The sequence below is a fragment of the Labrus mixtus genome, chromosome 3, assembly GCF_963584025.1.
Source record: "Labrus mixtus chromosome 3, fLabMix1.1, whole genome shotgun sequence".
Lineage (NCBI taxonomy): Eukaryota > Metazoa > Chordata > Actinopteri > Labriformes > Labridae > Labrus > Labrus mixtus.
Genome location: NC_083614.1, coordinates 13,435,134 through 13,458,846, shown reverse-complemented (window position 1 = coordinate 13,458,846; position 23,713 = coordinate 13,435,134). Strand labels below are relative to the sequence as shown.

The 23,713-nt window shown below is 40.9% G+C and overlaps 3 protein-coding genes across 4 annotated transcripts in view; all 3 read left to right on the top strand.

The window, feature by feature from the left end:
• Nucleotides 1–22,465, top strand: part of LOC132959217 (flavin-containing monooxygenase 5-like) — a 95,165-nt gene extending 72,700 nt beyond the window's left edge. The window contains exons 1-11 of one of the 2 annotated variants that reach the window (XM_061032130.1): nt 17,337–17,792; nt 18,364–18,521; nt 18,642–18,830; nt 18,909–19,074; nt 19,203–19,345; nt 19,966–20,165; nt 20,352–20,585; nt 20,866–20,987; nt 21,089–21,161; nt 21,245–21,314; nt 21,644–22,465. In XM_061032130.1, the coding sequence (XP_060888113.1) occupies nt 18,390–18,521; nt 18,642–18,830; nt 18,909–19,074; nt 19,203–19,345; nt 19,966–20,165; nt 20,352–20,585; nt 20,866–20,987; nt 21,089–21,161; nt 21,245–21,314; nt 21,644–21,985 (1,671 nt within the window). In that variant the 5' untranslated portion in view covers nt 17,337–17,792; nt 18,364–18,389 and the 3' untranslated portion in view covers nt 21,986–22,465. Of the gene's footprint in view, nt 1–17,336; nt 17,793–18,363; nt 18,522–18,641; nt 18,831–18,908; nt 19,075–19,202; nt 19,346–19,965; nt 20,166–20,351; nt 20,586–20,865; nt 20,988–21,088; nt 21,162–21,244; nt 21,315–21,643 lie in introns of those variants that run through there. The other variant, XM_061032132.1, reaches the window with a different exon arrangement.
• On the top strand, nt 1,099–9,238 carry plpp6 (phospholipid phosphatase 6). The gene is made up of 2 exons (XM_061032139.1): nt 1,099–1,762; nt 5,412–9,238. Exons 1-2 carry the CDS (start codon nt 1,270–1,272, stop codon nt 5,777–5,779), a joined length of 861 nt encoding a protein of 286 aa, XP_060888122.1. The 5' UTR covers nt 1,099–1,269; the 3' UTR covers nt 5,780–9,238.
• On the top strand, nt 9,365–16,619 carry LOC132959243 (flavin-containing monooxygenase 5-like). The gene is made up of 11 exons (XM_061032133.1): nt 9,365–9,505; nt 9,914–10,052; nt 12,414–12,602; nt 12,681–12,846; nt 13,053–13,195; nt 13,272–13,471; nt 15,194–15,329; nt 15,401–15,620; nt 15,696–15,768; nt 16,039–16,291; nt 16,396–16,619. Exons 2-11 carry the CDS (start codon nt 9,921–9,923, stop codon nt 16,543–16,545), a joined length of 1,662 nt encoding a protein of 553 aa, XP_060888116.1. The 5' UTR covers nt 9,365–9,505; nt 9,914–9,920; the 3' UTR covers nt 16,546–16,619.
• Nucleotides 22,466–23,713: the final 1,248 nt, after the last annotated feature.

Genomic DNA, 23,713 nt, shown 5'->3' with positions numbered 1-23,713 from the left:
CTGATACAAGCCAGTGGCATGTCAAATCTACACTGGTAACCTATCTCAGCTGACAACGTGACGGGACCCGGAACTAGGCGGGGCTTAGTGATAACGCCGTATGTCAAAGAAGAGGCGTCAAGGTACGACTTTTCTATAATGTGTTATATTGTTTTAAAGATTATAGTAACCTAAATTACTTTAATATTATCAGAAATATGAAAAATAATAACTTTTTCGGAAAGTAACAGTCTAAAGTGTATCCATGTTGTGTAAATGCATGACAGTCTAAAGTTCTACATAAAACAATGACAGGTGAATCTACCTGTTTTTGTTCTACAATAATCACTTTGTGTTTAAGATATAAAATACTAACATTTAACATGTGAAGCCGCCTATAACAAAGTAGCCTAGATAGTAGGAGTAATAATGTTTTTGTTACGGTGTTTTTGCAAGTGTATGAAAGCCCTTATTAATAGGCTACATTTCTGTTGTTTTCATCAGATCTAGACCTATTTATCTCGTGATCTCTGGATAACATCGCTGGGTTTCTAGAGATCTAGAGATAATTAGTTATCCAGGTTAACCAGGTTAAATAAAATGTATGTATTGATGCATGTCCACATGTGGCTTTCTTACAAATTAGTTAAAAAGCAATGTATAGCTAAACTATTAATGTGTGCAAAACCAAGCTCTAAAACTATAGAGACAACAATATTCAATGAAGCAATTTTGAGTCCAAACATTAATATTGCTATATTGCTTTAATTTATTATTGATTTATACACTTTGAGTGTAAGTTACTGTTCATAGGCTACTGATTAAACTAATAGTTGTTAAGACAGTCTTTTCAGTTGTTAAGATTGAAAAAGTAATAATAATAATAATAATAACTTTATTTGTATAGCGCTTTAAAAGGAAAAAGGTTTAACTAAGTGCTTTGACAATGCAATAAGAACCCTAGTCAAATATATTGATCGTTTTTGTATTATTAGTTGATTTTTCTTATTTATACATTTTCATTTAAAAGTATTTATATTTAATTTTTTATCGAGGCAGTGCGTTGTCATGGAAACCGGTCCCGCGAACTGAGAAACACAGTTTCCCAAGTGTCTTTGCGGGTAGAACATCAAAGATGGCGGATTTGCTGTGTGTTTTAGGACGTGATGTGAATGGTGAGAACAGATGATCTGAAGGAGATACAGCACTGCAGAGAGACCACATCACCTCCTCCCTTCCCCCCCTTCCCGGTTGTCCCCCACGTTCACCCCCGGTACTCCCCCGGTCATCATGCCGTCTCCCAAAGCGAAGGGCCCGGCGGGCCGCAGTGGAGGCAGCCCGGTGCTCGGAGGCTCCAACGGCCGCTACGACTTCATGTCCCTGACGAAGCCTCTGAACCGCTCATCCCCGCCGCCGCTCCTGCTCCAGCGACAGGGCTCCGACCCCACCACCGCCCGCCTCCGGGCCTCAGAGAGCCCCACTCGGCGCCGGGGCTCCAGCTCGTCCACGGGCTCCGGTCAGGGGCTTCCGGAGGAGGACGGTATCCGGCTGAACCCTTCCTTCCTGCGGGTGGCGCTCAGCTCGCTTCTCGCCATCGACCTGTGGATGTCCAAGCGGCTGGGCGTGTGTGCGTGCGAGGACTCGTCGTGGGGGAGCGTGAGGCCCCTCATGAAGCTGATCGAGGTGTCGGGACACGGGATACCGTGGCTGCTCGGGACCGGATACTGTCTGTATAAGAGCGACAGCGCCGCGGGACAGGAAGTAATGCTCAACCTGCTCATGGGTAAAATAAAGTAAAAACACCTGCTGCATCTGTGTCTGTGAGGAAGAGGGCTGGGGGCTGACACCTGTCTGTCTTGGTACCACTCAGTATCTGTTCTGCTCTCCTGTCAGAGCTCACAGGTGTCATCCTCTCTCCACCTGATGATCTCCTCTGATCTTCACACTCCTCTCCATATCTCTGTCTGCTGTTGTACCTGCACGTTTTCTACCCTCCAAGGTTGTCATGATACCAGAATTTTAACTTTGATAGGATTCTAGTAAAAACCAAGCAATAAACCTGTTTGTTACCACAACAACAAAATCAAAGAACTAGACCCAATATTGCATAATTTCTTGTTTTTAATTACCTGTTGATAGAAAACTCCTGCACACTGTCTGAATGGTATATTTGGCAATGCATGCATGCCAATTACCAATTATTGGTAATAACAAACAAGAAATTACACAATACTTTAGTAACATTTATCATTAAAAGAACAGACTGTAATGTTTATCATTACTTCTTAGTCTGGACTCTGGAGGTGGACGCTTCAGTAGAGGCGTTGACTTGTCCTATGTTAAGTTACAGTTTGAAGTGCTGTTTGAAGGATTAATATGTAACTCTGTCACAGCGTTTAAGATTGGTTCCGCCGTCGTATTGTGAAGCCCAGATGGCCTAGCAGTGAGGTTGCGTTCTATGTACAGAGGCTGTAGTCCTCCGAGCAGGTGTCTTGGGTTCAAAGCTGACCTGTGGCTTCTTTCCTGCATGTCATCCAAATTTTGATATCATGACAACCCTGGTAAAGACCTCTACTCCCAAAACTCTGCACAGGAGATGTGTGCATCAGTCTGTTCTTATTCTAAGACTCTTATGAAACAGTCTCTGAGCAGTGGCTGGTTGGAGGACTCTCTGTGCCTCTCTGTTTTATGTTGAGTAAAACTGCTTGTGATGCTGTTAGACTGAAAAATGTATTTGAAGAAAGGCCCTTAGGCTCCTGGAAACTGTGCTGAATATATCCAAAAGTATCGCTCTCCAGAGTTCAGAAACTGTATAGAAGAAACGTAGTAACAGAAACAGGAACATAGACGGAGAAACCCCCTATGCTTCTCCAATTATTAATAAGCGAGATGTAGCAGAAGCTGTTTTTAGGGGTGGGGGTATTAATCAGAGGATGATAGATGATTTCTTCAGGGCTACACAGAATATTAAAAATGTTGTATAAAGACTTGTTTTCCCAGTAAACATCTGTCAGGGATCATCATTCATTAATATGAATGAGTAAACCTCCGCGAGTGTCTGGTGGTAAACACAGTCTAGTGATGTGAAAAGCAGTTCTTTTCAGTGTACTGAATCACTAGAATCAGTTCAGTAAAGTGATTCGTTCAAAAGATTCGTTCACCGAATCGTTCAGTACTTCTCCGCAGCTCTGTCTGTGAATCAGAATTTAATAAGCTGAAACACGGCCGAACGCTTAGTTCTGCTCGCGATCGTACTGAGAACAGCCGGTGGTGAATAATAAACCAATGAGCTGAGAATTTAGTTGGATAAAGTTACAGTTTGCAAACTGAAAGCTGCTAAAACAATCACATTTATTTTCCCCGACTGTTCTGTTCAGTTCGTTCACTGAACGAGAGCTCACACACGAGAACGAGAGCACACACACACACTGTACTGACTGAGGAGAGGAGGGAGGGCGGGCTTTGAGTGACTCTTACGGTCTAGAGAGAGAGACACGGGACGGGAGAGAGGAGAGCACAACTGAAGTTGAGAAATGAACGACTCTTTTCAGTAAGTGATTCAGTTCAGTTCGTTCACCCAGATGATTCGTTCGTTTTGAACGAATCGTTCACGAACTACACATCACTAACACAGTCTCTGCTTCTCTCTCTCTGCAGAAAGACAGACTGGTTTAACCTGCCCGAGCTGTTTGCAATTAACAATGGTTGTTCAGGTAAACCAGGTGGCACACCTTTTTTAGAAGGATATGTCGGCGCAGTCTAGACCTGTGAAGACTGTTTCTTCATGAGCCAGGGATCCGGCCAAAGATTTCTGCCTTTTAATAAGGCAGTTTTTTCTTACCACTGTAACTTTTGCTGCTTTGCTAAAGTGCTCATGATGGATAGGCCGGATCTTTGTAACATAGCAATAAGTAAGGTCTTTTACCTGCTTTTTGTAACATAACAATGAGTAAGGTCTTTTTACCTGCTCTTTTGTAATGTTAACAGACAATGAGTAAGGTATTTTACCTGCTTTTTGTAAAGTGTCTCGAGATAACACTTGTTATGAGTTGATGCTATACAAATAAAAATTGATTGATTGATTGATTGATGTGTGGGAAAATAAAAAAGAGGAAGTCAATGTTTGTTCTGGATATGTGAGAGAAAAAAACATTCCTTAATTCTCAATGAGTCCAAATCTATCAGGATCCGGCAGAGACAGTCTGTAATAATGATCATTTTTAGAAATAAGGTCCCTTACCCGGGTAACCTTCATGTTAAACACATCATAACATTCAACATCATAAAGAGAGACAGCCAAAGCTCTGAGTGTGGATTGAGCGCGGGTTGTTAAACCCCTGAAAACAGAGAGTCTGCAATAATTCTGGCTTTCTGAAAAGTTGTAACATCAGGAGGTCAAAGTTCCACATTATCACAAGGTCACATATTATGCAAAATACACTTTACCATGTTTTGCTAACACTAATATGTGTCCCTAGCCTGTCAAAAAAAAAAAAAAAAAATTATAAGAGAAGTCCATCCTCTCCATCTTTTCCATGCGCCACTATTCAGAAAATGTGTGCTCAAACACGCTGTTTGGGAGATTTTCCCTTTATGACATCAGAGCAGTAACCCCTCCCTGAGGTGGGTGACACTCCCACAGCTAGGTGTTTGTTCTGCTCTCTGAGTCTGCCTTCTTACTGTAAACAATTGGGTATGGTGCAAGAAAGCCCAAGCCACATCCCCTTCCACAGAGGGGCGTGGTCAAACACCAAAATCAAATGATCAGGATCTAATTAATAATTTTGTGTTTTATGTTTAAATGGACTTAAAAAAACCGAATCATCTTCTAAACATCAGATTAAAACATTAACATGTTAAAAGAAGAAAGGCCACCAAATATGTAGTTATTTTTTCTCACACTGTGTAGAGATTTTAACATCTAATGTTTTTTACTTGACAAACTCATATTTTGAGTGACATAAAAGCATGGTTATATAAAGTTTCTGTGGGAGTGAGGGGAGGTTGTCTCAAAGTTTGCCGCTGTATATATGACCTCCACCTTTTTGAAGGAGCTTCAGTCAGCTGTGGGTCTGATGACGGAGTAAGTGTGGAGTGGAGCGGTTTGAGAATTATCACAAAATATCACTACCATCCCTGTGCAATCTGTAAATGAAGAAAAAACAGGGGTTCTTTACCTTTTCTTAGCTGCAGTTGACATCCAACTCCCCTGTAGCATCACACTGGAGGTGTTGGATGATTTACCAGGTAATTCATTTTGGTATCAGATCTGTGCATCAGGTGGCAGACTCAACGATTCCCAAAACCTCTTAACTTCAATCCTGGTTCTAAAGAATACCATGTTCTGTCTCATCTCTGTGATGAATGCTCTGTTTCTCACATCTCCCCTCTCCCCCTCTCCCTCTCCCCTCTCTCTCCCCCGTCTCTCTCAGGTCTCCTCCTGGACCTGGTCCTGGTGGGCGTGGTTAAAGCCGTGGTGCGTCGCCGTCGGCCGGCTCATAACCGCATGGACATGTTCGCCACCTTCTCCGTGGACAGGTACTCCTTCCCGTCTGGCCACGCCACGCGTGCCGCCATGTGTGGGCGCTTCCTGTTGGCGCACCTGGTGCTGGCGGCCCCCCTTAGGGTCCTGGTCTTTCTGTGGGCCGGCCTGGTGGGTCTGAGCCGGGTGCTGCTGGGTCGGCACAACGTGACGGACGTGATGTTCGGCTTCTGGATGGGATACTGTCAGTACAACCTGGTGGAGATGATGTGGCTGTCTCTTCAGGCGCTGCAAGGCATGCTGGGAATGGAAGTTTGAGGTCAGAAGCATAAGGAGAAGACATGAGGCCCGTCAAACATCCGTGCTTAGACTGAGGCAGAGAGAATATAAATATATTGAAAATAGTTGGAGAGGAACCGTCTTCTGACCAGAGGAGGGAGATTTATTCACATTTTAGTTCAGCTGTTTCTCACTTTTGTTTTTTACATGTAGGTTTTAAAAACATCTGATTTTAAACCATCTCCCTCCACTCAAAGAAGCTTTAAGTTTAGAGTTTGATCATAAGTGAACTTGTTGCTGTAGGAGAGTGAATGTCTGAGATTTACCCCACACAGTTTCCTCAAAGAGGAAGAAAACTCAAAACTGAGCTTTATTAGAATCACCGGGATGAGCCAGGTTATAGTTCATAAAGATGAATATATGGGTACATAAATACTGTAAATCAATCATACTATAGTATAGTGTAAGTATAGTAGTAACAGTATCAGTTGGGGGCCACGTCTCTGGTCAGAGCCAGAACAGCCACCCCTTTACTTAATTCCTCATTCATGTTGCGCCTATTGAAAAGCATTAAGGTAAAGCTTGCTGCAGGAGGACTAAGAGTGGATTTGATCATTCACACAGACCATTTCAAGCACAGTGCAATAATTAAACATTTACTATCAGAATGGAAATCATCATTCAACAAGAAGGCAAACTGAAGAGCAATACACACAAATCGACTTAATGAGAACAACACAAACTGAACAATAGTAACAACTAATGAACTAAATGATGAATAGTAATGAACTAATGAATAGTCTAAAAACAAATCTACCGGCAAACCCCAAGGCATGCTGGGAATGCTCCACCCACCATCAACCAACAATACAACCATCTAAAATATGGGCATATAAATTACTGGAAGGGTTGTTCAGTTGCACACTCACACAATAAATACATTATTTACATGTACAGGTAGGATGCATGATACAAAATGAGGACACGTAATATGATTGACACGTTTAGTGGATTAATCAGTAAACAGAAGAAAAGATGACATTCTGTCCCACTAAAGGAACGGTTCACTGATCATTTCACTCTTAGACTGTTTAGGACTTATTTTGGTGGAGAGAATCTGAAATTAGCTTTGCCCCAGTTTTTAATCAGACCATGCTCCTGTTCCATCAAACTGATGTTAATATAACTTTAATATGAGCAGCACTGAGTCTGCTGATAACAGCCAGGTGAGTGTGAGTTCCCCCTGCAGCTCTGTCCACACCTGATTGCTGGCTCTCCCTCACAATGAATCAGGTATTACTTTAAAGAATCATTCCAAGCAGAGTCTGAAATTTGCCTGAACTTTATATAGTTTTAATTTCACACTCCTAGCTGTGAAAAAACTCGTAATAATGATATTTTTCATGTCTTTCATTCTTGATCTGACCTGCGGTCGGGTGAGTTTATTCTTTAGAGACATGTTTAAATATTAAACCAGGATGTTTGACTGCGCACATCATCTTAAGCAGTTTTCTTATCATGAGTTTGTGAGTTCAGTTTGATTTGTTGTGTAATTTCCTGGTTTGAGATCAGAGATCAGTGAGCTGAGATAGTTTTAAATGAGCTACAGGACAAGAATACATGAACATTCACTGAGACTTCACAGTTGTAAAATAATAAAGTGACTTTATTAAAAAAATATGAATAAAAAAGTGTAAAGGTTCAAAGTTGAAGGTTTGATCCTGGAATGATCTCAGCTGGTTCGTGCGTGCGTAGGTTAATCCTTCACCACTCTGACTGTCTGCAGTGACGCTGTGTGTTACGATGCGTTCAGGGTCACACTCTGCACAATGGTGTTTCCAAACCCTCACACGCACTAACATTAATCTTAAACTCTGAATCACTCCAGCAGTCAGGATGTCGTTGATGTTCTAACGTGTTCTGACGTCAGCATGTTGATGAGTACGGGAGCCTCTGAGGGACACAGCACCTGAGCTGTTCACTGATTTTGATCCAGACAAAAAGAGCTGCAGAAATAAATAATGAGATGAAGCTTTACGTATTTATCGGTTACTTACATAATAAATGAATCATGAACCGAGTCATTTCTGAGGAATAAAAAGTCACATTTCTCTGCATCCAGATTCTTAAACATGATTATTTTCTGATTTCTTTCCTCATCTCTGAGAATAAATTGAATAGTTTTGAAATGCAGACTGAACAGGACGCTAGCTTTAGGAAGCACTCATCCACATTCTTCTTTACCAACATCTGACATTTTATAGACCAAATAAAATAACCATCATGGAGGAAATAGTTGTCAGATTTACCAACAATTAACATTAAATCTCAACGGCAGAATATTTGACAATGTCTTTATGAGGTCAGGGAGTTTTCATTTAAGGCTCCTGGAATTAATGCTGATGATTCTATATGAGCTACTAAAGCAAACCAGACCATCAGGAAGAGGAACAATAGTAGGTCCATAGTTCCACAAATGTATTATTAATGAAATTATCATAGACTGTATATAAGTTTATTATTTACAGTCTATGGTTATTATTAATAAGTGAAACACCACCTCAGTGTCAGGCACGGTGATCTACATCTCCCTGCAGAAACAGACTCACTTTTCATTTTCCACTGCAAAGATTCTGAATATGATTTATGTTTGTAAAAAGACAGCCGGATGAGGTAATAAGACTTCATCCACAGGGGGCGCCAAAATCGTCACAAAGTTTGTCAGCACCTTTAAGCTATAGATTATCTTGTTTGCAGCTCAGCATGAAGTCAGAGGATAACGAACAGTTCATCAGTGCAGGCTTATAGAGATTTTCTCACTTAAATATGTTTTTATTGTCTCATGAGAATCAAATCATGTCAATGACTGTTAAGAATACATGTCTCCTCGCTGGACTAAAGAGATTTAAATGAAGTGTTGTTCGTGTTTTTGCACCTGAATTTGTTCAAAGTTTTCTAACATAATCATCATTCTAAACATTGACAAACACATTTGCACTGCCAGAAAAAAAAACTAACCTGTTCAGCTGTCTTTGCTCTGTGTAAATTGCTTTTTTCGTCTCTCAGCAATAATCCAGTTTTAGTTCGCACACGTTGTATTTCTTGTTTTCAATCGGAACATGTTGGACTCTGAACTCTGTGACCAAAAGCATTCTATGATTGATCTTTGTGATGTTTAACATGTTGAAAAGATTAATATATTCATCACAGTGATCACAGAACACATTTTGCACATTCCACAAGCTTCTTAATCAGATCTTTTTATTTGTTTCTTTCAGCACGTTTCATCTGATGTTTAATATGAAGCTGAAATATTTCTCTGCACTCAGATCTGCCTGCTTATTACTCTTAATAATACTGTCTGTGGTAATTCGTGTATATGAAATTATGCCTGTACAGTCCTGTGAGTACACTGTGTTCATGCTGAATGTGCTGATCAATAATCCTCAAAGATTACACTGTAAAGATTTTTAAATAAATGGGGAACAAATGTGAAAACTTACCTTGTTTTTATTCATTTGTATACGCACAGACAGAAAGAAAGATAATCAGTGATTCTTCACCCTCCTCATTAACTCTGAACAAACAAATTTATTTATTCGTCGCGGTCAAACCAACTGATTTTTGTGGACAAGATGTAACTTGATATTTACCTTTGTTGTTTTGGATTAGAGAGTAAAAAAATAGCAACCTCCTCCGTATAAAAGTGTGAGCTCAGCCAACGCCCGTCCCATTTTACACACAGTGATCAACACGAGGATCAAGGTAAGACAAAGAGCACACACACATGTAGTTCTTGAAAATTAAACTGCAGATTTCTGCTATTTTTTACAATATTTTGGCTAAGATCGATTGTATTAATATTTACAAGTGTGGCTTATTAATGTGCAGCGACAGCAGAGGGGCTCAATTATTTCATCTCATAGTTAATTGACTGAAAGTGAATTTAAAGTTGACTTTTAATGCTGATCCCCATTTTAAACTAGGGTTACAATGCTGGATGTCCAAACTAAATGTGGGCAAAGTCTCAGATCATGAGGTTAATGTACAGTATGTGGGAGTAATCCCAGGATAAGTCTGTAGTCTTCTCTGTAGGTTTCACAGACTGACAACATGAAAGGTGAACATGAGAATATGGGGTCTTTAAACTTTTTTTTTTTTTTTGTCCTGCAGTTCCATCATGGTGCACAGGGTGGCAGTGATCGGGGCGGGGCCATCAGGTCTCACCGCCATGAAGGTGTGTCTTGCTGAAGGTTTGGAGCCGACCTGCTTTGAGAGCAGCGACGATATTGGCGGACTTTGGAAGTTCAAGGCAAGTCAACACAAAGAGCATCGGAAAGACAAATTTATAAAAGAAGTTAACACAGCCCCCAGGTCTGAAAGGTGACACTTCTCTAAATCTGCATTGTCTCTTTTGTCCATAAGGCAGCGGCTTCACTTCAGTCCGATTGTAAAGAATTCAATGATAAAATGTAAACCTAACAAAACACAGAAGAATACATGATAAGAACACTTAAACACTATCATGCTTTCCTCCTTCTGGGGGGCACTTATTCACACTTTCCTCCAACCAACTCTACTTATCCGTTTGAGACGTGGTCATGTCATACATATCACTCACATTAATTATAAAATGCCTGAGTTATCCCCGCTTCTGACCAAACTCTGATATAAATTCCAAATTCTGATATATTGAACCCTATTTAACAGTTATCATCATCATTTCCAACAAACTTTATTTAACCTCAAAAATCATTGAGGTTTCCCTTTACAATTATTTCTTTGTTGTAACAATGCTTCTTAGCAATACATCTAATACCATTGGAAGGCCTCTTTATTGATATTAAATAAAAGGGAAATAAACAGGATTTCCGACGGCATTCAATTTATTGCCAAAAAGCATTGTTACAACAAAGAAATAATCTAGCAAACACAAATGTCCTTACTTTTTGTGCAATCTTTTATATAATAAGAAACAGGTGTTTATCATGCCTCTGTGCCAGAGAAGATCAACAAGTTCTGTTTCACAGAATACATTGTTGAGCTTTATAGGGATCTCCTGTTATGAGTCTAAGAGCAGATACACTGAGTCTGGAGATTTGATGGTGGAAGCAGCAGCATGTCTGTAGATTATATCACCATAATCTTAGTTAGTTATAAAACCAACATGAATCCATCATACATCTGACAATTTAATTACTGTTTTTTCTGCACAGAACTTCTTCAGATATCTTTTATTGGAAACTCTGGACATTTTTGGCAGATCAATGTCTTTGGACAGTACCCTTTTCTTTTTCTCTGACCAAGTTGTGGTCCAATAGTCATATAATGTTTTAAGAGCCTAGAACTTTATCGGCCCGAGGGGAAATTTGTTTTGCAGTCAGGCACATAGACCCAGACTTCAGAAACATCTTAAAAACATTAAATACATAAACACTGGAATTCATCAAGTAACAACAGGAAAACCAGAATATTTTAAATTGTTCATAAAACCATAATTCAAACCAAAATAAAAACCATAATCAGTCATCAGGGTCATCAGTAGAGTAGTTTGACGGGCTGAGTTATAAAAAAAAATTTCAACCTATTGGACTTCACCTTTGGTGATCTGCATCTCCTGCCTGAGTGCAGAAGCTCAGACTCACCAAAGAGGGACGTCAAGGGCTCAGTAGGATGTGAAAACACTGATGTGGAGGACTCTGTGTGATAGAGCTAAAGGTAAATACAGACTCCACAGACTCCACCATCAGTCATCATCCACACCAAACAAGTTGAGCTAAAGGTGGGACTAACGGGACTAACAACAAACCACAAATTCATCCAATAAAACACATCATACACCTCACCAAAGTCAAAATGAAGTAGGGATTTACTAATCAACAAAGATCAACTCAAATACTAATTTAACTCAACACAACAACACAATCCCTGACTTAGGGGCACAGCAGTCTCAACTCCAAAAGCATCTTCTCACTGGTCTTTTAAGCTCTGAGGCTAGTTGTGGCTAGTTGTGCAATCAGTAGCTTCACCTGAGCTGGAGACAACAGAAGAGGAGAAGGGACAAACAGCACAGGGAACAACACACCGCAACAAAAGCATTGCTGTGTTTTTACCCGACTGCTTCTGTGCTATCATTGAATGTTAACTTGTTATCGATAACGATACCCAGGTACTTGGAACCCTGAATTTGATCAACAGTATGTTGCTTAATTTTTAGTTTGGCTTGATGGTTTTGACTTCCTTACAAAATCAATACCCATGTCTTTGTTTTTTTCTGCTACATATTATTACTAACATTGATTCTTGAATATATGCCTATAACCCACCTCACTGTGAAAATTGACCAAATATATTGGCAACGTTTCCTATTTGTATAAGTTTGGACTGTATTTTCCTCTGCTCTCTGTATATTCTCTAATATGTGCATATGTGAAAATGGCTATGTCTGTAAGAGAAAGGTAACTTTTGCGTCCTTTCGAGACGCCACAAGAACTTGAGAATCGTCAGTATTTGCTGACCTATTGAATCAATCTCTCTCTCTCTCTCTGTAGTATCAAAAGGTACCTAAGAATCCAACTTTTTTTAAACCATATGGTTACAGTGATGGCACTCACTTGCCATCAATGCAAGTCTCTATTTCTCATGACTGTGATCTGATATGTGTCCTCTGCAGGAGGTATCAGAGCCGAACCGGGCCAGTATCTACCGCTCGCTCACCATCAACGTCTCAAAGGAGATGATGTGCTACAGCGACTTCCCCATCCCTGCTGACTACCCAAACTACATGCACCACTCCAAGATCCTAAAGTACTTCAGGAAGTACGCAGAGCACTTCAAACTGCTGCAGCACATTCACTTCCAGGTAACAACATGACCACAAACAAAAACGTGAAACTTCTGTAGTTCCAAACTAATCTGTTGTATGTTTGTCATATTTCAGAAGTCGGTAAAGAGTGTCCGCCAGAGATCAGACTTCAGCCGGACGGGTCAGTGGGAGGTGGTAACCGAGGACAGAGACGGGCAGCAGCAGAGTCACGTCTTCGATGCAGTCATCTGCTGCTCCGGTCACTACTCCTACCCCAACTTGCCACTCAAAGACTTCCCAGGTAAGCACGTGTCTAACACACACATTTACAAACAGGAACACCTGGTTCTTACTTTTTGGTATAAGTAATCTTCAGTTTTGGCCAACAGTGGAGATATTTGATATAAAGTTTCAAATATCAGAAAAAAATATGGTTTAGGTTTGGTGTCAATTCATATCTTGGCAGCAGAGTACCATATTTTAAGAAGCCATTGTGGTGTGCTTTAGGAATCGAGTCGTTTGAAGGAAAATACCTCCACAGCTGGGACTATAAGGGCCCTGAGGATATGTACGGGAAGAGAGTGCTGGTCATCGGGATCGGAAACTCAGGAGGAGACATCGCTGTGGAGAGCAGCAGGGTGGCCGAACAGGTTGCAGGTTTTTTCTGACTCCTTTTTTTCTTCCTTTGTTTAAATACTCTGAGGATCACTGATGTTGGACTTTCAGGTGTACCTGAGCACTCGCACAGGTGCCTGGGTCATCCGTCAGGTTTCTGATGATGGCATTCCTGTGGACATCAAGTACAATACACGCTTCAACCACATCCTGTTCCAGCTGTTTCCCATAAAATTCTTCAACTGGTTTGGCGAGAAGAAACTCAACGGCATGTATGACCACACCATGTACGCCCTGAAACCCAAACACAGGTAGGTGTTGTCCGACCAAGCAGGTTAATACCCTTTTTAGTCTGTGTTGACCTCTCCGATTGATCTGAAATGACGGTCTGGTCTATAGAGGATTTCCTGTTTGCGTCTCCAGCTGTCTCTGTCCCTTACCTTTTAGATTTTGAATCATTGGATATGTTGGGCCACACATTTTGCATGGGATGGTCACATTTGAAGTGGCCTTTAAAATGGTAAGTTCAGAAAGGCAGAGTACCACCTGCAGCGCCATTCTGTAGTCTTCAGAGGTACTGCTTGACTAAACTAAAGCCTGGTATATACTTCTTCATAAAATTTACGGCAATGCTTGCCCTTTACCTATGAAGAAGCCTACGCATGTAGCCTGATGTGCACCTCCTCAAAAATTATACTACGTGTCAAAATAGCGCAGACCAAAAGCCCTGTGATTTGACCGCTGGGTAGCACTGTATTTCCTGCATTTACAACATTGCCGCCATTTAAAAAACTCTGCAGAAGGAGGAATGCTACAAGCCAGTGTAATCAACTGCTGTTAAATATCTATCAGCTCCAACTCTAACATAATACACACAGTTTCAATGGCCATGGTTTCCTGTACACAAACAAGCAGAGAATGTGGTACTGTAAAACCAAAAACTGGCGATATAACTTAGATAGAATTCACACTGCCCACTAGGGTTTGTAGACGGAGTATTGCAGAGCTATGCAGACACACCAACACACAAGTATGGAGCTCACAACAGCTGAGGCCACTACAATGTAGATTCAATGTAGAAATAAAAACCAGGCTTATGTGTTTAAATTTGTCATGGGTGAAAGAAACGCTGAAGTCCCTCACCGATGTCATGACATGTTAACTGGTCAGCATGTTTGTTGCAATGAAGCTCATTTTAGCTACAGGCCGAAACGTAGCAAGCAGATCTACAATTCACTTAGCAGACGCTTTTATCCAAAGCGGCGTACATCGGAGAGTAAGTACAAAATAAGCAAGGACCTAGAAAAGAAGAAACCACATCAGTAAGTGCAAATGAACAGCTTTAAGTCGGATCCGACACACAGGTGCTGACAGGCATTGCACAGGCAAAGCACAACATTGACAGCTGTTCTTGAGCTGTAATCCGTATAGGAACCATCTTAAAAGTAGTTATCAAACCAAAACCATCGTAATTACAATCATCAATAATATAAAAAAACATCGTCATCATCATCAGTAAGGCCGTAGGTATTCCTGAAAGAGCTGGGTCTTAAGCTTTTTCTTAAAGGAGCAAAGGGACTTTGCAGATCGAATGGAGTTTGGAAGTTCGTTCCACCACCGGCGGGCAACAGAGGAGAAGAGTCTTGTGCGTCTTAAAACCCTGTTGTGAAGGTTTGATCAGACACCTTTCATTGGCAGAGTGTAGTGGGTGGGAGGGAGTGTAGACGTGGATGATATAGTTTAGACAAATAATTTTACCTGAGCTATTTTGTAGGTGTTTAATTGTCAGGTATTAATTGACATTTCACCAATCACTGTTGAGTATTCATCCAGACAAAAATAATAATAATACTTTATTAATCCCGCCTCTTAAATGAATGACAGCCTTTGCAGGATTTCTCTTTACCAATGTTTAAATCAGCAGCAGCCCCTTGACAATGAAATAAATTGTTAGAAGATTTTGCAGAAAATAAATGCCTTCACATTTGAAAATTATAGGATCAGTAGCATCCCCTTCTCTGCTGCTTTTGCAGACTCTTCAGCCAGATCCCGATTATCAACGATGATCTCCCCTTTAGAATCCTGTCAGGCTCCGTTATCATCAAACCAAACGTGAAGGAGATCCGAGGCTCCTCCGTGGTGTTCGATGACGGCAGCATTGTGGAAAAGGTCTGACAGTAAGTTTAGGATTCCCTAAACATATTTCTACTTTTATCTCTGACATCTGTTGTCTGTTCCAGGTGGATACGATCGTGTTCGCCACAGGTTACAACCATGGTTTTCCGTTCCTGCCGAGCAGTGTTTTGTATAACTCTGGGCACCGAGTGGGTCTGTACAAACACGTGTTTCCACCCAACATAGAGCACCCAACACTGGCTGTGGTGGGTTTCATCCACAGCCTCGGCGCCATCATGCCTCAGGCTGAGATGCAGACGCGATGGGTCGCACGGGTCTTTAAAGGTGAGTCTGCATATCCAGTTAATATTGACACAATGACCACATTGCACTGTTTAATGTCATTCTTTTGTTCCTAAGGGGACAATCAACTGCCTTCAAACAAGGTCATGATAAAGTCTATGGAGAAAGACACCAAGGACATGGAGAAAAGGTTAATATCTCAATATTTATTTTCCTAAACATTTGTACCTTTTATGTTTGAACCCCTACAGGGAAACATTTTCTTTTTTAAAGTTGAAGTTAACTTTATATTTGGTGACGTACGTTAAACATATTATACACTGACATTTAGTAAACCTACCAACATTTCTGACGACATTTGCAGGAAAACCAACATTGTTTTACAGTAACAAGATAAATAATTCACAATCTTAAGTAGACAACTGGATCATTTAAACCTGGTTGATCATTTCTGTTGCAGATACATCCTGTCGCGGCAGCATCCCCTTCAGGTGGACTTTGTCTCCTACCTGGACGACATCGCAGGAGAGATCGGGGTGCGTCCCAGTCTGCTGTGGTTGTTCTTCACAGACTACCCGCTCTTTAAGAGGGTCCTGTGGGGGCCAATCACCGTTTACCAGTACCGCCTGACAGGACCAGGGAAATGGGATGGGGCCCGCAGAGCTATCTTCACACAGTTGGACCGCATGTACCAGCCTCTGAAGACCAGAAAGGTGTGACATGAATGACTGTGTCATCTGCACTATTTTATCTTTGCATTAAATGCTAATTCTCTTTTATATGAACATTAAGTATGAAACATTTTCTCCTCTAATAGCTGAAGGAGCCCGAGGCCTCCATCACTGGCCGCCTGGTGAAGCTGAGTCTGACCGTCATGGCTGGTGGAGCAGCTGTTTACTACGTCCACGTGCATTACCCGACCACCTTCTCCACCCTGCTGTCCAAGCTCCGCCCACTAACCATCTGAACACACTGAAACAAACAAACCTAGCGACAACAGCTCTTTAATGTCCTCTTGGTGTCATTAAAGGAATGAGTGTGTATTAAGTGGGCACATTTGAATGACTAAAGTTTTTTAATTTAAACTGTTTATCTTTTATAATCTGTTGCTAATGAAGAGGAACCAGACACGACCTGCTCCTCTTTCAAATACTTTGTTGTAAAGTATTTCAACCATGAGATGATTGAAAACATGCACTATAAAAGAAGATCCAAGTCTCAACATGTCATTTTTTGTCTGTGAACTAGGTCTAGTATGAATGTTGAAAAAGGACGTACTAAGTCCAACCATATCAGAATCATTTTCTACTTATTTAAGAATTATTTTTTACAAGACATCAAAGTCATAAAAAAGACAGCATTTACCATAAAGATCAGAATACGTGGGCACTTCAAATTTAGGGGCGGCTCACTTCACCATGTAAATGTTAGGAGCAGTCATTGCAGTGCCGAACAGCTTGATTCTGACATTAGCCTATTCAACACCGTTCTTGTAATTTCGGTTTTGAGTATTTTTATGAATTATTTTTAAAAGAGCAGTAGTTTTAAATGTTTTAAATGGGTAACATGTAATAGCGCTTGTTTTGAGTGTTTTTTATGAAACATCTGTATTCACTGCATTAATAATTATTTACTGCCGTGCGAGCCGCGCAATGAGTAACACTGCTCTGGGGTAATCAATACCAGGTGTGACAGACGAGACCCAGGTGAGACTGATTAGCGATCAAAGTGGAGGGAAAACAAACAAAGGGAGAAAGTAACACTGGGGACAAAAACTGTAAAAGAAAAAAAAAAGGAATAAAGACCAACAGAGAACTCAAGAATATAACCGAGACAATTCACACAAGGAACAAGAAACACAAGGGAAGGAAAAGACAACAGAAAACAGAATACACAAATGACCAAAAACAGGAAAAATAAACAAAACAAGAATCAATCATGACAATCTCAGCAGGTTCTTTGTAGAGGTGTAGAAATCGTATTCCTCCTCCTTCTTCTTCTCTGGCTCATTTCCTCTCTGTCTTTTTTCTCCCTAAAACAGTTTTCCTACACAGAAAGTGTTTTCACTCTTCCAGACCGTAGACTGTAAATAATAAGCTCCAGACAGGGTCAAATTCCATTTCTGATTACAAACCACGCTTCGGTTCATGTGAACATCGAGGCTGTTTCACATCCAGTAACCACTACAGGACTCAAAACAGCTGATCAGACACGGTGAGAACATTTCTTACACTTACCGTCAATTCATGTTGTACAAGATTTTGTTCCAGCAGTGTGACATGTAGCCACACGATCTGTTCCTGTCAACTGATCAGATCACTCTGTGGTTTAAACTATAGTTGAACGTGTTAACACTTTCAGTACAACAGTTTTTATAAAGATACAAACATTTAAAACTGAGATTTTCTGAGAAGAATCCAGCTTGATTTTGTTATTTAACGTTTCATTTTCTCATTTTTATTGTTTCTCTGATCCATTAAGCTCTTGATGCTGTCAGTCAGAACATGAATCAGATTTCAGCTGTTCTAACTAGAAGCCACGAAAACAAGTATAAAACACACTATAAAAACACAGTATTTGAATGATAAAGTACCTAATCTTTGACAGTCATAAAGCTTGCATTTGGAAAAAAAAAATACATGTAATATATATTTTTTGATGTTGCATGTAGCATAAAGCCCTACTGTCACCAAAAGACAGTCTCACAGTGATTTGACATGCAGGTCATAAAGTGCAGGAATTATTGTTTTCAAACACATTTCTAAATCTTCCCTCTCATATACAGTCCCTCTCTCAGATGAGTCCTGAGCGATGGTTGGACGTGTTGCTGTGATCGGAGCAGGAAGTTCCGGTCTGGTGTGTGTAAAGGTGTGTGTTGATGAAGGTCTGCAGCCCGTCTGCTTTGAACGCAGCGATGACATTGGCGGCCTGTGGAGGTTTAAGGTGAGCAGAGAATGTCCAACAAATTCAACTTGTCTCCAGTTTAGGGTTTGTTTTATTCAAAAGTAAAATATTATGCTCAGCAACAATATAAATCATGTCAGGATCATGTTGTGTCCTCAGGAGTCCCCTGAGCCGGAGCGAGCCAGCATCTATCGCTCCCTTGTGGTCAACACGTCCAAAGAGATGATGTGTTTCAGTGATTATCCCATGCCTGCTGACTATCCAAACTACATGCACAACTCTCAGCTGCTCCAGTACTACAGACTGTACGCAGAGTACTTCGACCTGCTCAGACACGTCCACTTCAAGGTGATTACTGTCTCTTTATCAGGAGTATATACATTTATAAAGCATTCCAAGTTATTAAAGTGTGTGTTAACTCTTCAGACAACAGTGAAGAGCGTCTCACAGAGAGCAGATTCCTCTAAGTCAGGTCAGTGGGACATAGTGACCGTTAACAGGGACGGAGAGGAGGAGAGACACGTGTTTGATGCAGTCCTGGTGTGTTCAGGTCACTACACACATCCATCCTTACCTCTGAAAGACTTTCCAGGTCAGCAAGCAGGAATAATTCACCAAAGAAACATTTAACAGAGCCAGATCTTTGTCTGAAGCTAGTTAAATATTTGCAGGAGACTCTTATTTTCCCTCTGATCTGTTGCATGTTCTGGTTCCTTGCAGGACATGAGAAGTTTTCTGGTCGTTGTTTACACAGCTGGGAATTTAAAGATGCTGATGCCTGCAGAGGAAAGAGGGTGGTGGTGGTTGGAATCGGAAACTCTGGAGGAGACATCGCAGTAGAGATCAGCAGATCTGCAGAGAAGGTAGAAGAGTTAAATGTGTACTGTGGTGTAAGCATTTACAAAAGTTCCAAAAACTGCACAAATTAGAAAAGATGAACTGTAAAATAAATAATATTAGGGAGCCCCTAGGGGAACATGGGCAGAAAAGAAATCAAAAATAATCATCTAAAAGTTTCCCGTCTCACAAGAAGGTATTGCCATGTGCACAAGTATCTAATGCTCACGAGAGCAAATATTGCATGTGAACAATAACTTTTATGAAAGTTGCTCAACAGTATTGTTTGTGCACTAGACAGTTTCTGCAATTCTATGTCATATGAGGTACAGTAAATGGTGTTATCTCAGAGAGTTTCACATGCACATGCAATGATTCCTTTTTAGCATGATAAACTTCATTGTGATAATAAAGGAGCACAAGAAATCTCACAGGTTAGTGTCTCTTGCGCACCTAAAACTTATTAAATAGTTTCATTCAATGTCCCTTTTTTGAGCTCTGTAAAATCTTTTAGGCTGATATAGCTGCAAAGTTTCTTTAACAACAGGATGATCAGAAGGAATAATACAACTTTCAAATTTCTGTTTGCTGGTTATCTTGCTGCATCACGCATGTTCAGTCAGTCTTCCTCTTGTCTCTCTGACAGACGTTCCTGAGCACTCGGCAGGGCGCCTGGGTTATCGGCAGGATGTCCAGTGCCGGTCTTCCTCTTGACATGACCGCCATCACCCGGCTGAATAACACCCTCATGCAGCTTCTCCCAAAGACTCTGATTAACTGGGCTGTAGAGAGATCGCTGAACCAGAGATATGACCACAGAGTGTACGGCTTGCAGCCCAGACACAGGTAAACACATCATGACCCCTCTGCAACTTGATCCATGGAAACACAGGCAGAGCAGGTCTCTGAAATAATGCTTACATGATAATGTTTGAAGTTAAAATAATTCCTCACGGGCAATATAAAAGAGGTGGAAGTGATTAGTGTCATATAGAATGTGAAAAAGTGAACGAATGTTGTTGTATCCTTCAGACCTTTGGACAGACGGCCTCTGATCAATGATGATCTTCCTGGTCGGATCCTTCAGGGAGCTCTCGTGATGAAACCAAACCTGAGGAAGTTCACAGAGTCTGGAGTGGAGTTTGAAGACGGGTCTGTGGAGGAGAACATTGACTCAGTGGTCTTCTGTACGGGGTATAAAGGAGCATTTCCGTTCCTGCCTGCCAGTCTGACTGAGAGGTGTCACAGAGAGTTCACACTGTACAAGTAAGAAATGTTCTGCTGAAGTTTTTTAACAACAGCTTTAGACAGAGCCATCTGTCTCTTGTGGCTAGAATAAGAATAACAACAACAAACCAAATAGTTCTGAACATTTTCATTTGTCAACTGCAAAAACTTAAGATACAAAATAAGGAAGAAAACTTACAAATCTTTTTTTTTCCTGGGTTGAGTTTTTTAATCTTGATATTGAAAAGACTTCTATATTTTATAGTTGTAAAATTTTACGTTCTTAATGGATTTATTTATATTTTTCTCCACATTTCAGACGAGTGTTTCCTCCGTCTCTGTCTCCGCCCACGCTGGCCGTCATGGGTCTTTTCCAGACTAAAGGACCTATCATGCCTATTGTTGAGATGCAGGCCAGGTGGGCAGTGAAGGTCTTTACAGGTAACACACACACACACACACACACACACACACACACACACACACACACAGACCCTCTAATGTTTGAGAAGCAGAGTGTTAGCTCGTGTTTTACATTTGAGGTACGAGTCGTCTCCCTCCTGAGAAGAAAATGCTGAACGTCATCAAGTCTGAGAGGAAGATGAACATTAAGAGGTAAAAATGATCTTCGCTCTGATGTTTAAATATTTCTTGTTATTCTAAGGTACTTAATGTGACACATTCTTCTTATGTCTCAGCTATCCGTGCCCCCGTCAGGCTGCTCTGCAGGTGGATTACATCTCCTACCTTGACTTCATGGCTGAGCAGGTAAGGTTAAGAACAGCGAGGTCTGTGGTTTGTAACAAGTTGTTACAGGATATGAACCAGTGGGGATTTTAGAGTCTGTTGGGGCCCTAGGCAAACAGCGTTCAGCAGGGCAACAAGAGTGAGTGCTGTCAGGTGGGGCCCCCTTGGGGAGGTTTCCTACTGTCATTGCAAAATTTGCACATTTGGGCTGATGCTTTGTTTAAAGTTTGTCAGCCGTCTGGGCCCCCCTTCTGGTCTGGGGCCCCAAGCAGTTGCCTGCCTTGCCTGTTGACAAGCAGCACCTCTTGATATGACCGTATGTGTATCATATCCATAACCTCCAATCACAGGTGGGCGTTCGACCAAACCTCCTGGCTCTTCTGCTGACGGATCCTGTGCTCTGGATGAAGGTCTTCTGTGGTCCGCTCACTCCTTATCAGTACCGTCTAAACGGGTCTGGACGCTGGACCGGAGCTCGTCAGGCCATCCTGACTCAGTGGGAACGGGTTCTTCAGCCTTTCAGGACCAGATCAGTACCAGAGCTAGACAGCAGACCTTCTTCGCTCAGCCCTTCCTGGATGCTTGTATTTGGAGGATCTTTGGTCGCCACTCTTGTTTTGTCCCTTCAGGGCCCATATCAGATCCTGGACTGTTGTAAGCATCTCCTGTGGGACTCCTGGTTAATGGGATAAACAAAAGACAGGATGAAGCATGGGTCCAGTCTGAACCAAAGGATCCAGAGGGCTTCAGACTGCAACATGATGTGGGAATTAAATGTTAAAATGTAGGAATAGACACTGATTACTTATCCACAGTATAAATCTAAACATAGTTAAATATGGAGGAAGCAGACAGGTCTGGGGAGTTAAGTGGTGACTTTATTAAATCTTGCATTATTTGTTTTGCACGCACATAAAAACAGAGATGCTACATATTTAATAATACAAGATTTTCAGTGGTTCATAAAAATGTGACCACAGTTTATCATCTTCTGTGTGATAATCAGGTAATCGCATACAGCAAAAGAGGACTCACACATAGAGACAAAACACATACTGAGATTTCAGAACTTGGATTTTAAGTTTTTGTATTTGACACTGCAGGGACGCATGAACGATAAAACATGAAATCAACTGCACACAATTCAATCCATTAAAGGGATACTTCACCCATTTGCATTAAGCTTTGTATCATTAGAAACCTGGTAGTATTTTTGAATGGTTGTGTATCCCGCCCTCATTTTCCCCTGAGACGGGAAAGCTCTGTATTTCTTGTTTGAAAAGGAGCCTCCGATGATGCAAAAATCATATTTTTTTCCATTCAAAAAGCCCATTATGCTATGGTCTGCCAGTGTACTGCTGACATGTGCAATCGTGCAGTCACACCCACTGTCGGTTTAAAGGCCGAGGGCGCGTTCACTATCAAACTTCAAAAAAGGGTGTTAAAAAGTGTGAAAATGTTCCAAAAGACAGAGGGTCATTCTCCACTATATGCTGTATGCTTTGTGAACAAGACTGATATTAAAAACTTCTTTTAAATGTGCTTAAAAGAGCTAATTTGACCATTTGAGGCCTAGCAGAGACATGAAGCCTTTTGACCTGTTCAACCCTGTTGCTCTATGAAAGACATTAAACTGAATATCAAAACAATGAATGATGACAAATTAGATTAACTCTTCTGTAAGGAAAGAAGGATAAAAAAAAAGTACTAGGATGAATTAATATGGACAAGAGCTTTTTACTTTTAGCCATAATTCTAAACCAAGCACTTAAGGCTGTCCTCCAAGCATACAGTTCCCAAGATTTCATGATATACTTACACCAAAACAAACAAACAAACAAAATAAAAATAAAAACATAAACATTTTATGTACTGGGCTTTGAAAGAGCTCTATGAAAGTATGACTGCAAGACCCCTATGAAATGAGAATATTTAAGTTTTTGGCTTAGAGCTGAACGACATACATCGTTGGAAAGGTCTCATCCTGGAGAGTAACATATGTGAAGATGAGGTTTCATCATGACCCCTGTTTTTAAATAATGCCCTTTGAACCTTGACCCAAGGGCATGTTTGAAGGCTTATACCTCAGCAACAAAAGGGGCTACAGACATGGGAATAACTGTTTTAGAGAGGTCTTGGAACAAAGTACCATGTGAGGGTAGTCAGCTCACCAAAACAACAGGGGGAGCTGCTATATATGGTTAAAATATATTTTAACAAATGTATCAATTATTTTTTAAATATCTGATAACATAAATGTGTTAACCATCCAATTCAACTGCCCTGTGTACCCTCAATTAAATATATATTACTTCTTGGGTAAGGGAAATACTGAGATTTGTCTAAAAGACTACAATTCCTCAGAGTCAAGTCATACAGCTTGATACTGAATGGCGCCATAATTGTAGTCTTTTCCGTTT

Excerpts from the sequence above, each read along its gene's own strand:
- plpp6 (XM_061032139.1), top strand. The coding sequence starts at position 1,270 with ATGCCGTCTCCCAAAGCGAAGGGCCCGGCGGGCCGCAGTGGAGGCAGC. Across the intron at positions 1,763-5,411 it reads AATGCTCAACCTGCTCATGG|GTCTCCTCCTGGACCTGGTC; the intron begins GTAAAATAAAGT and ends CGTCTCTCTCAG.
- LOC132959243 (XM_061032133.1), top strand. The coding sequence starts at position 9,921 with ATGGTGCACAGGGTGGCAGTGATCGGGGCGGGGCCATCAGGTCTCACC. Across the intron at positions 13,196-13,271 it reads GCAGCAGGGTGGCCGAACAG|GTGTACCTGAGCACTCGCAC; the intron begins GTTGCAGGTTTT and ends TTGGACTTTCAG. Across the intron at positions 15,621-15,695 it reads GGTCGCACGGGTCTTTAAAG|GGGACAATCAACTGCCTTCA; the intron begins GTGAGTCTGCAT and ends TTTGTTCCTAAG.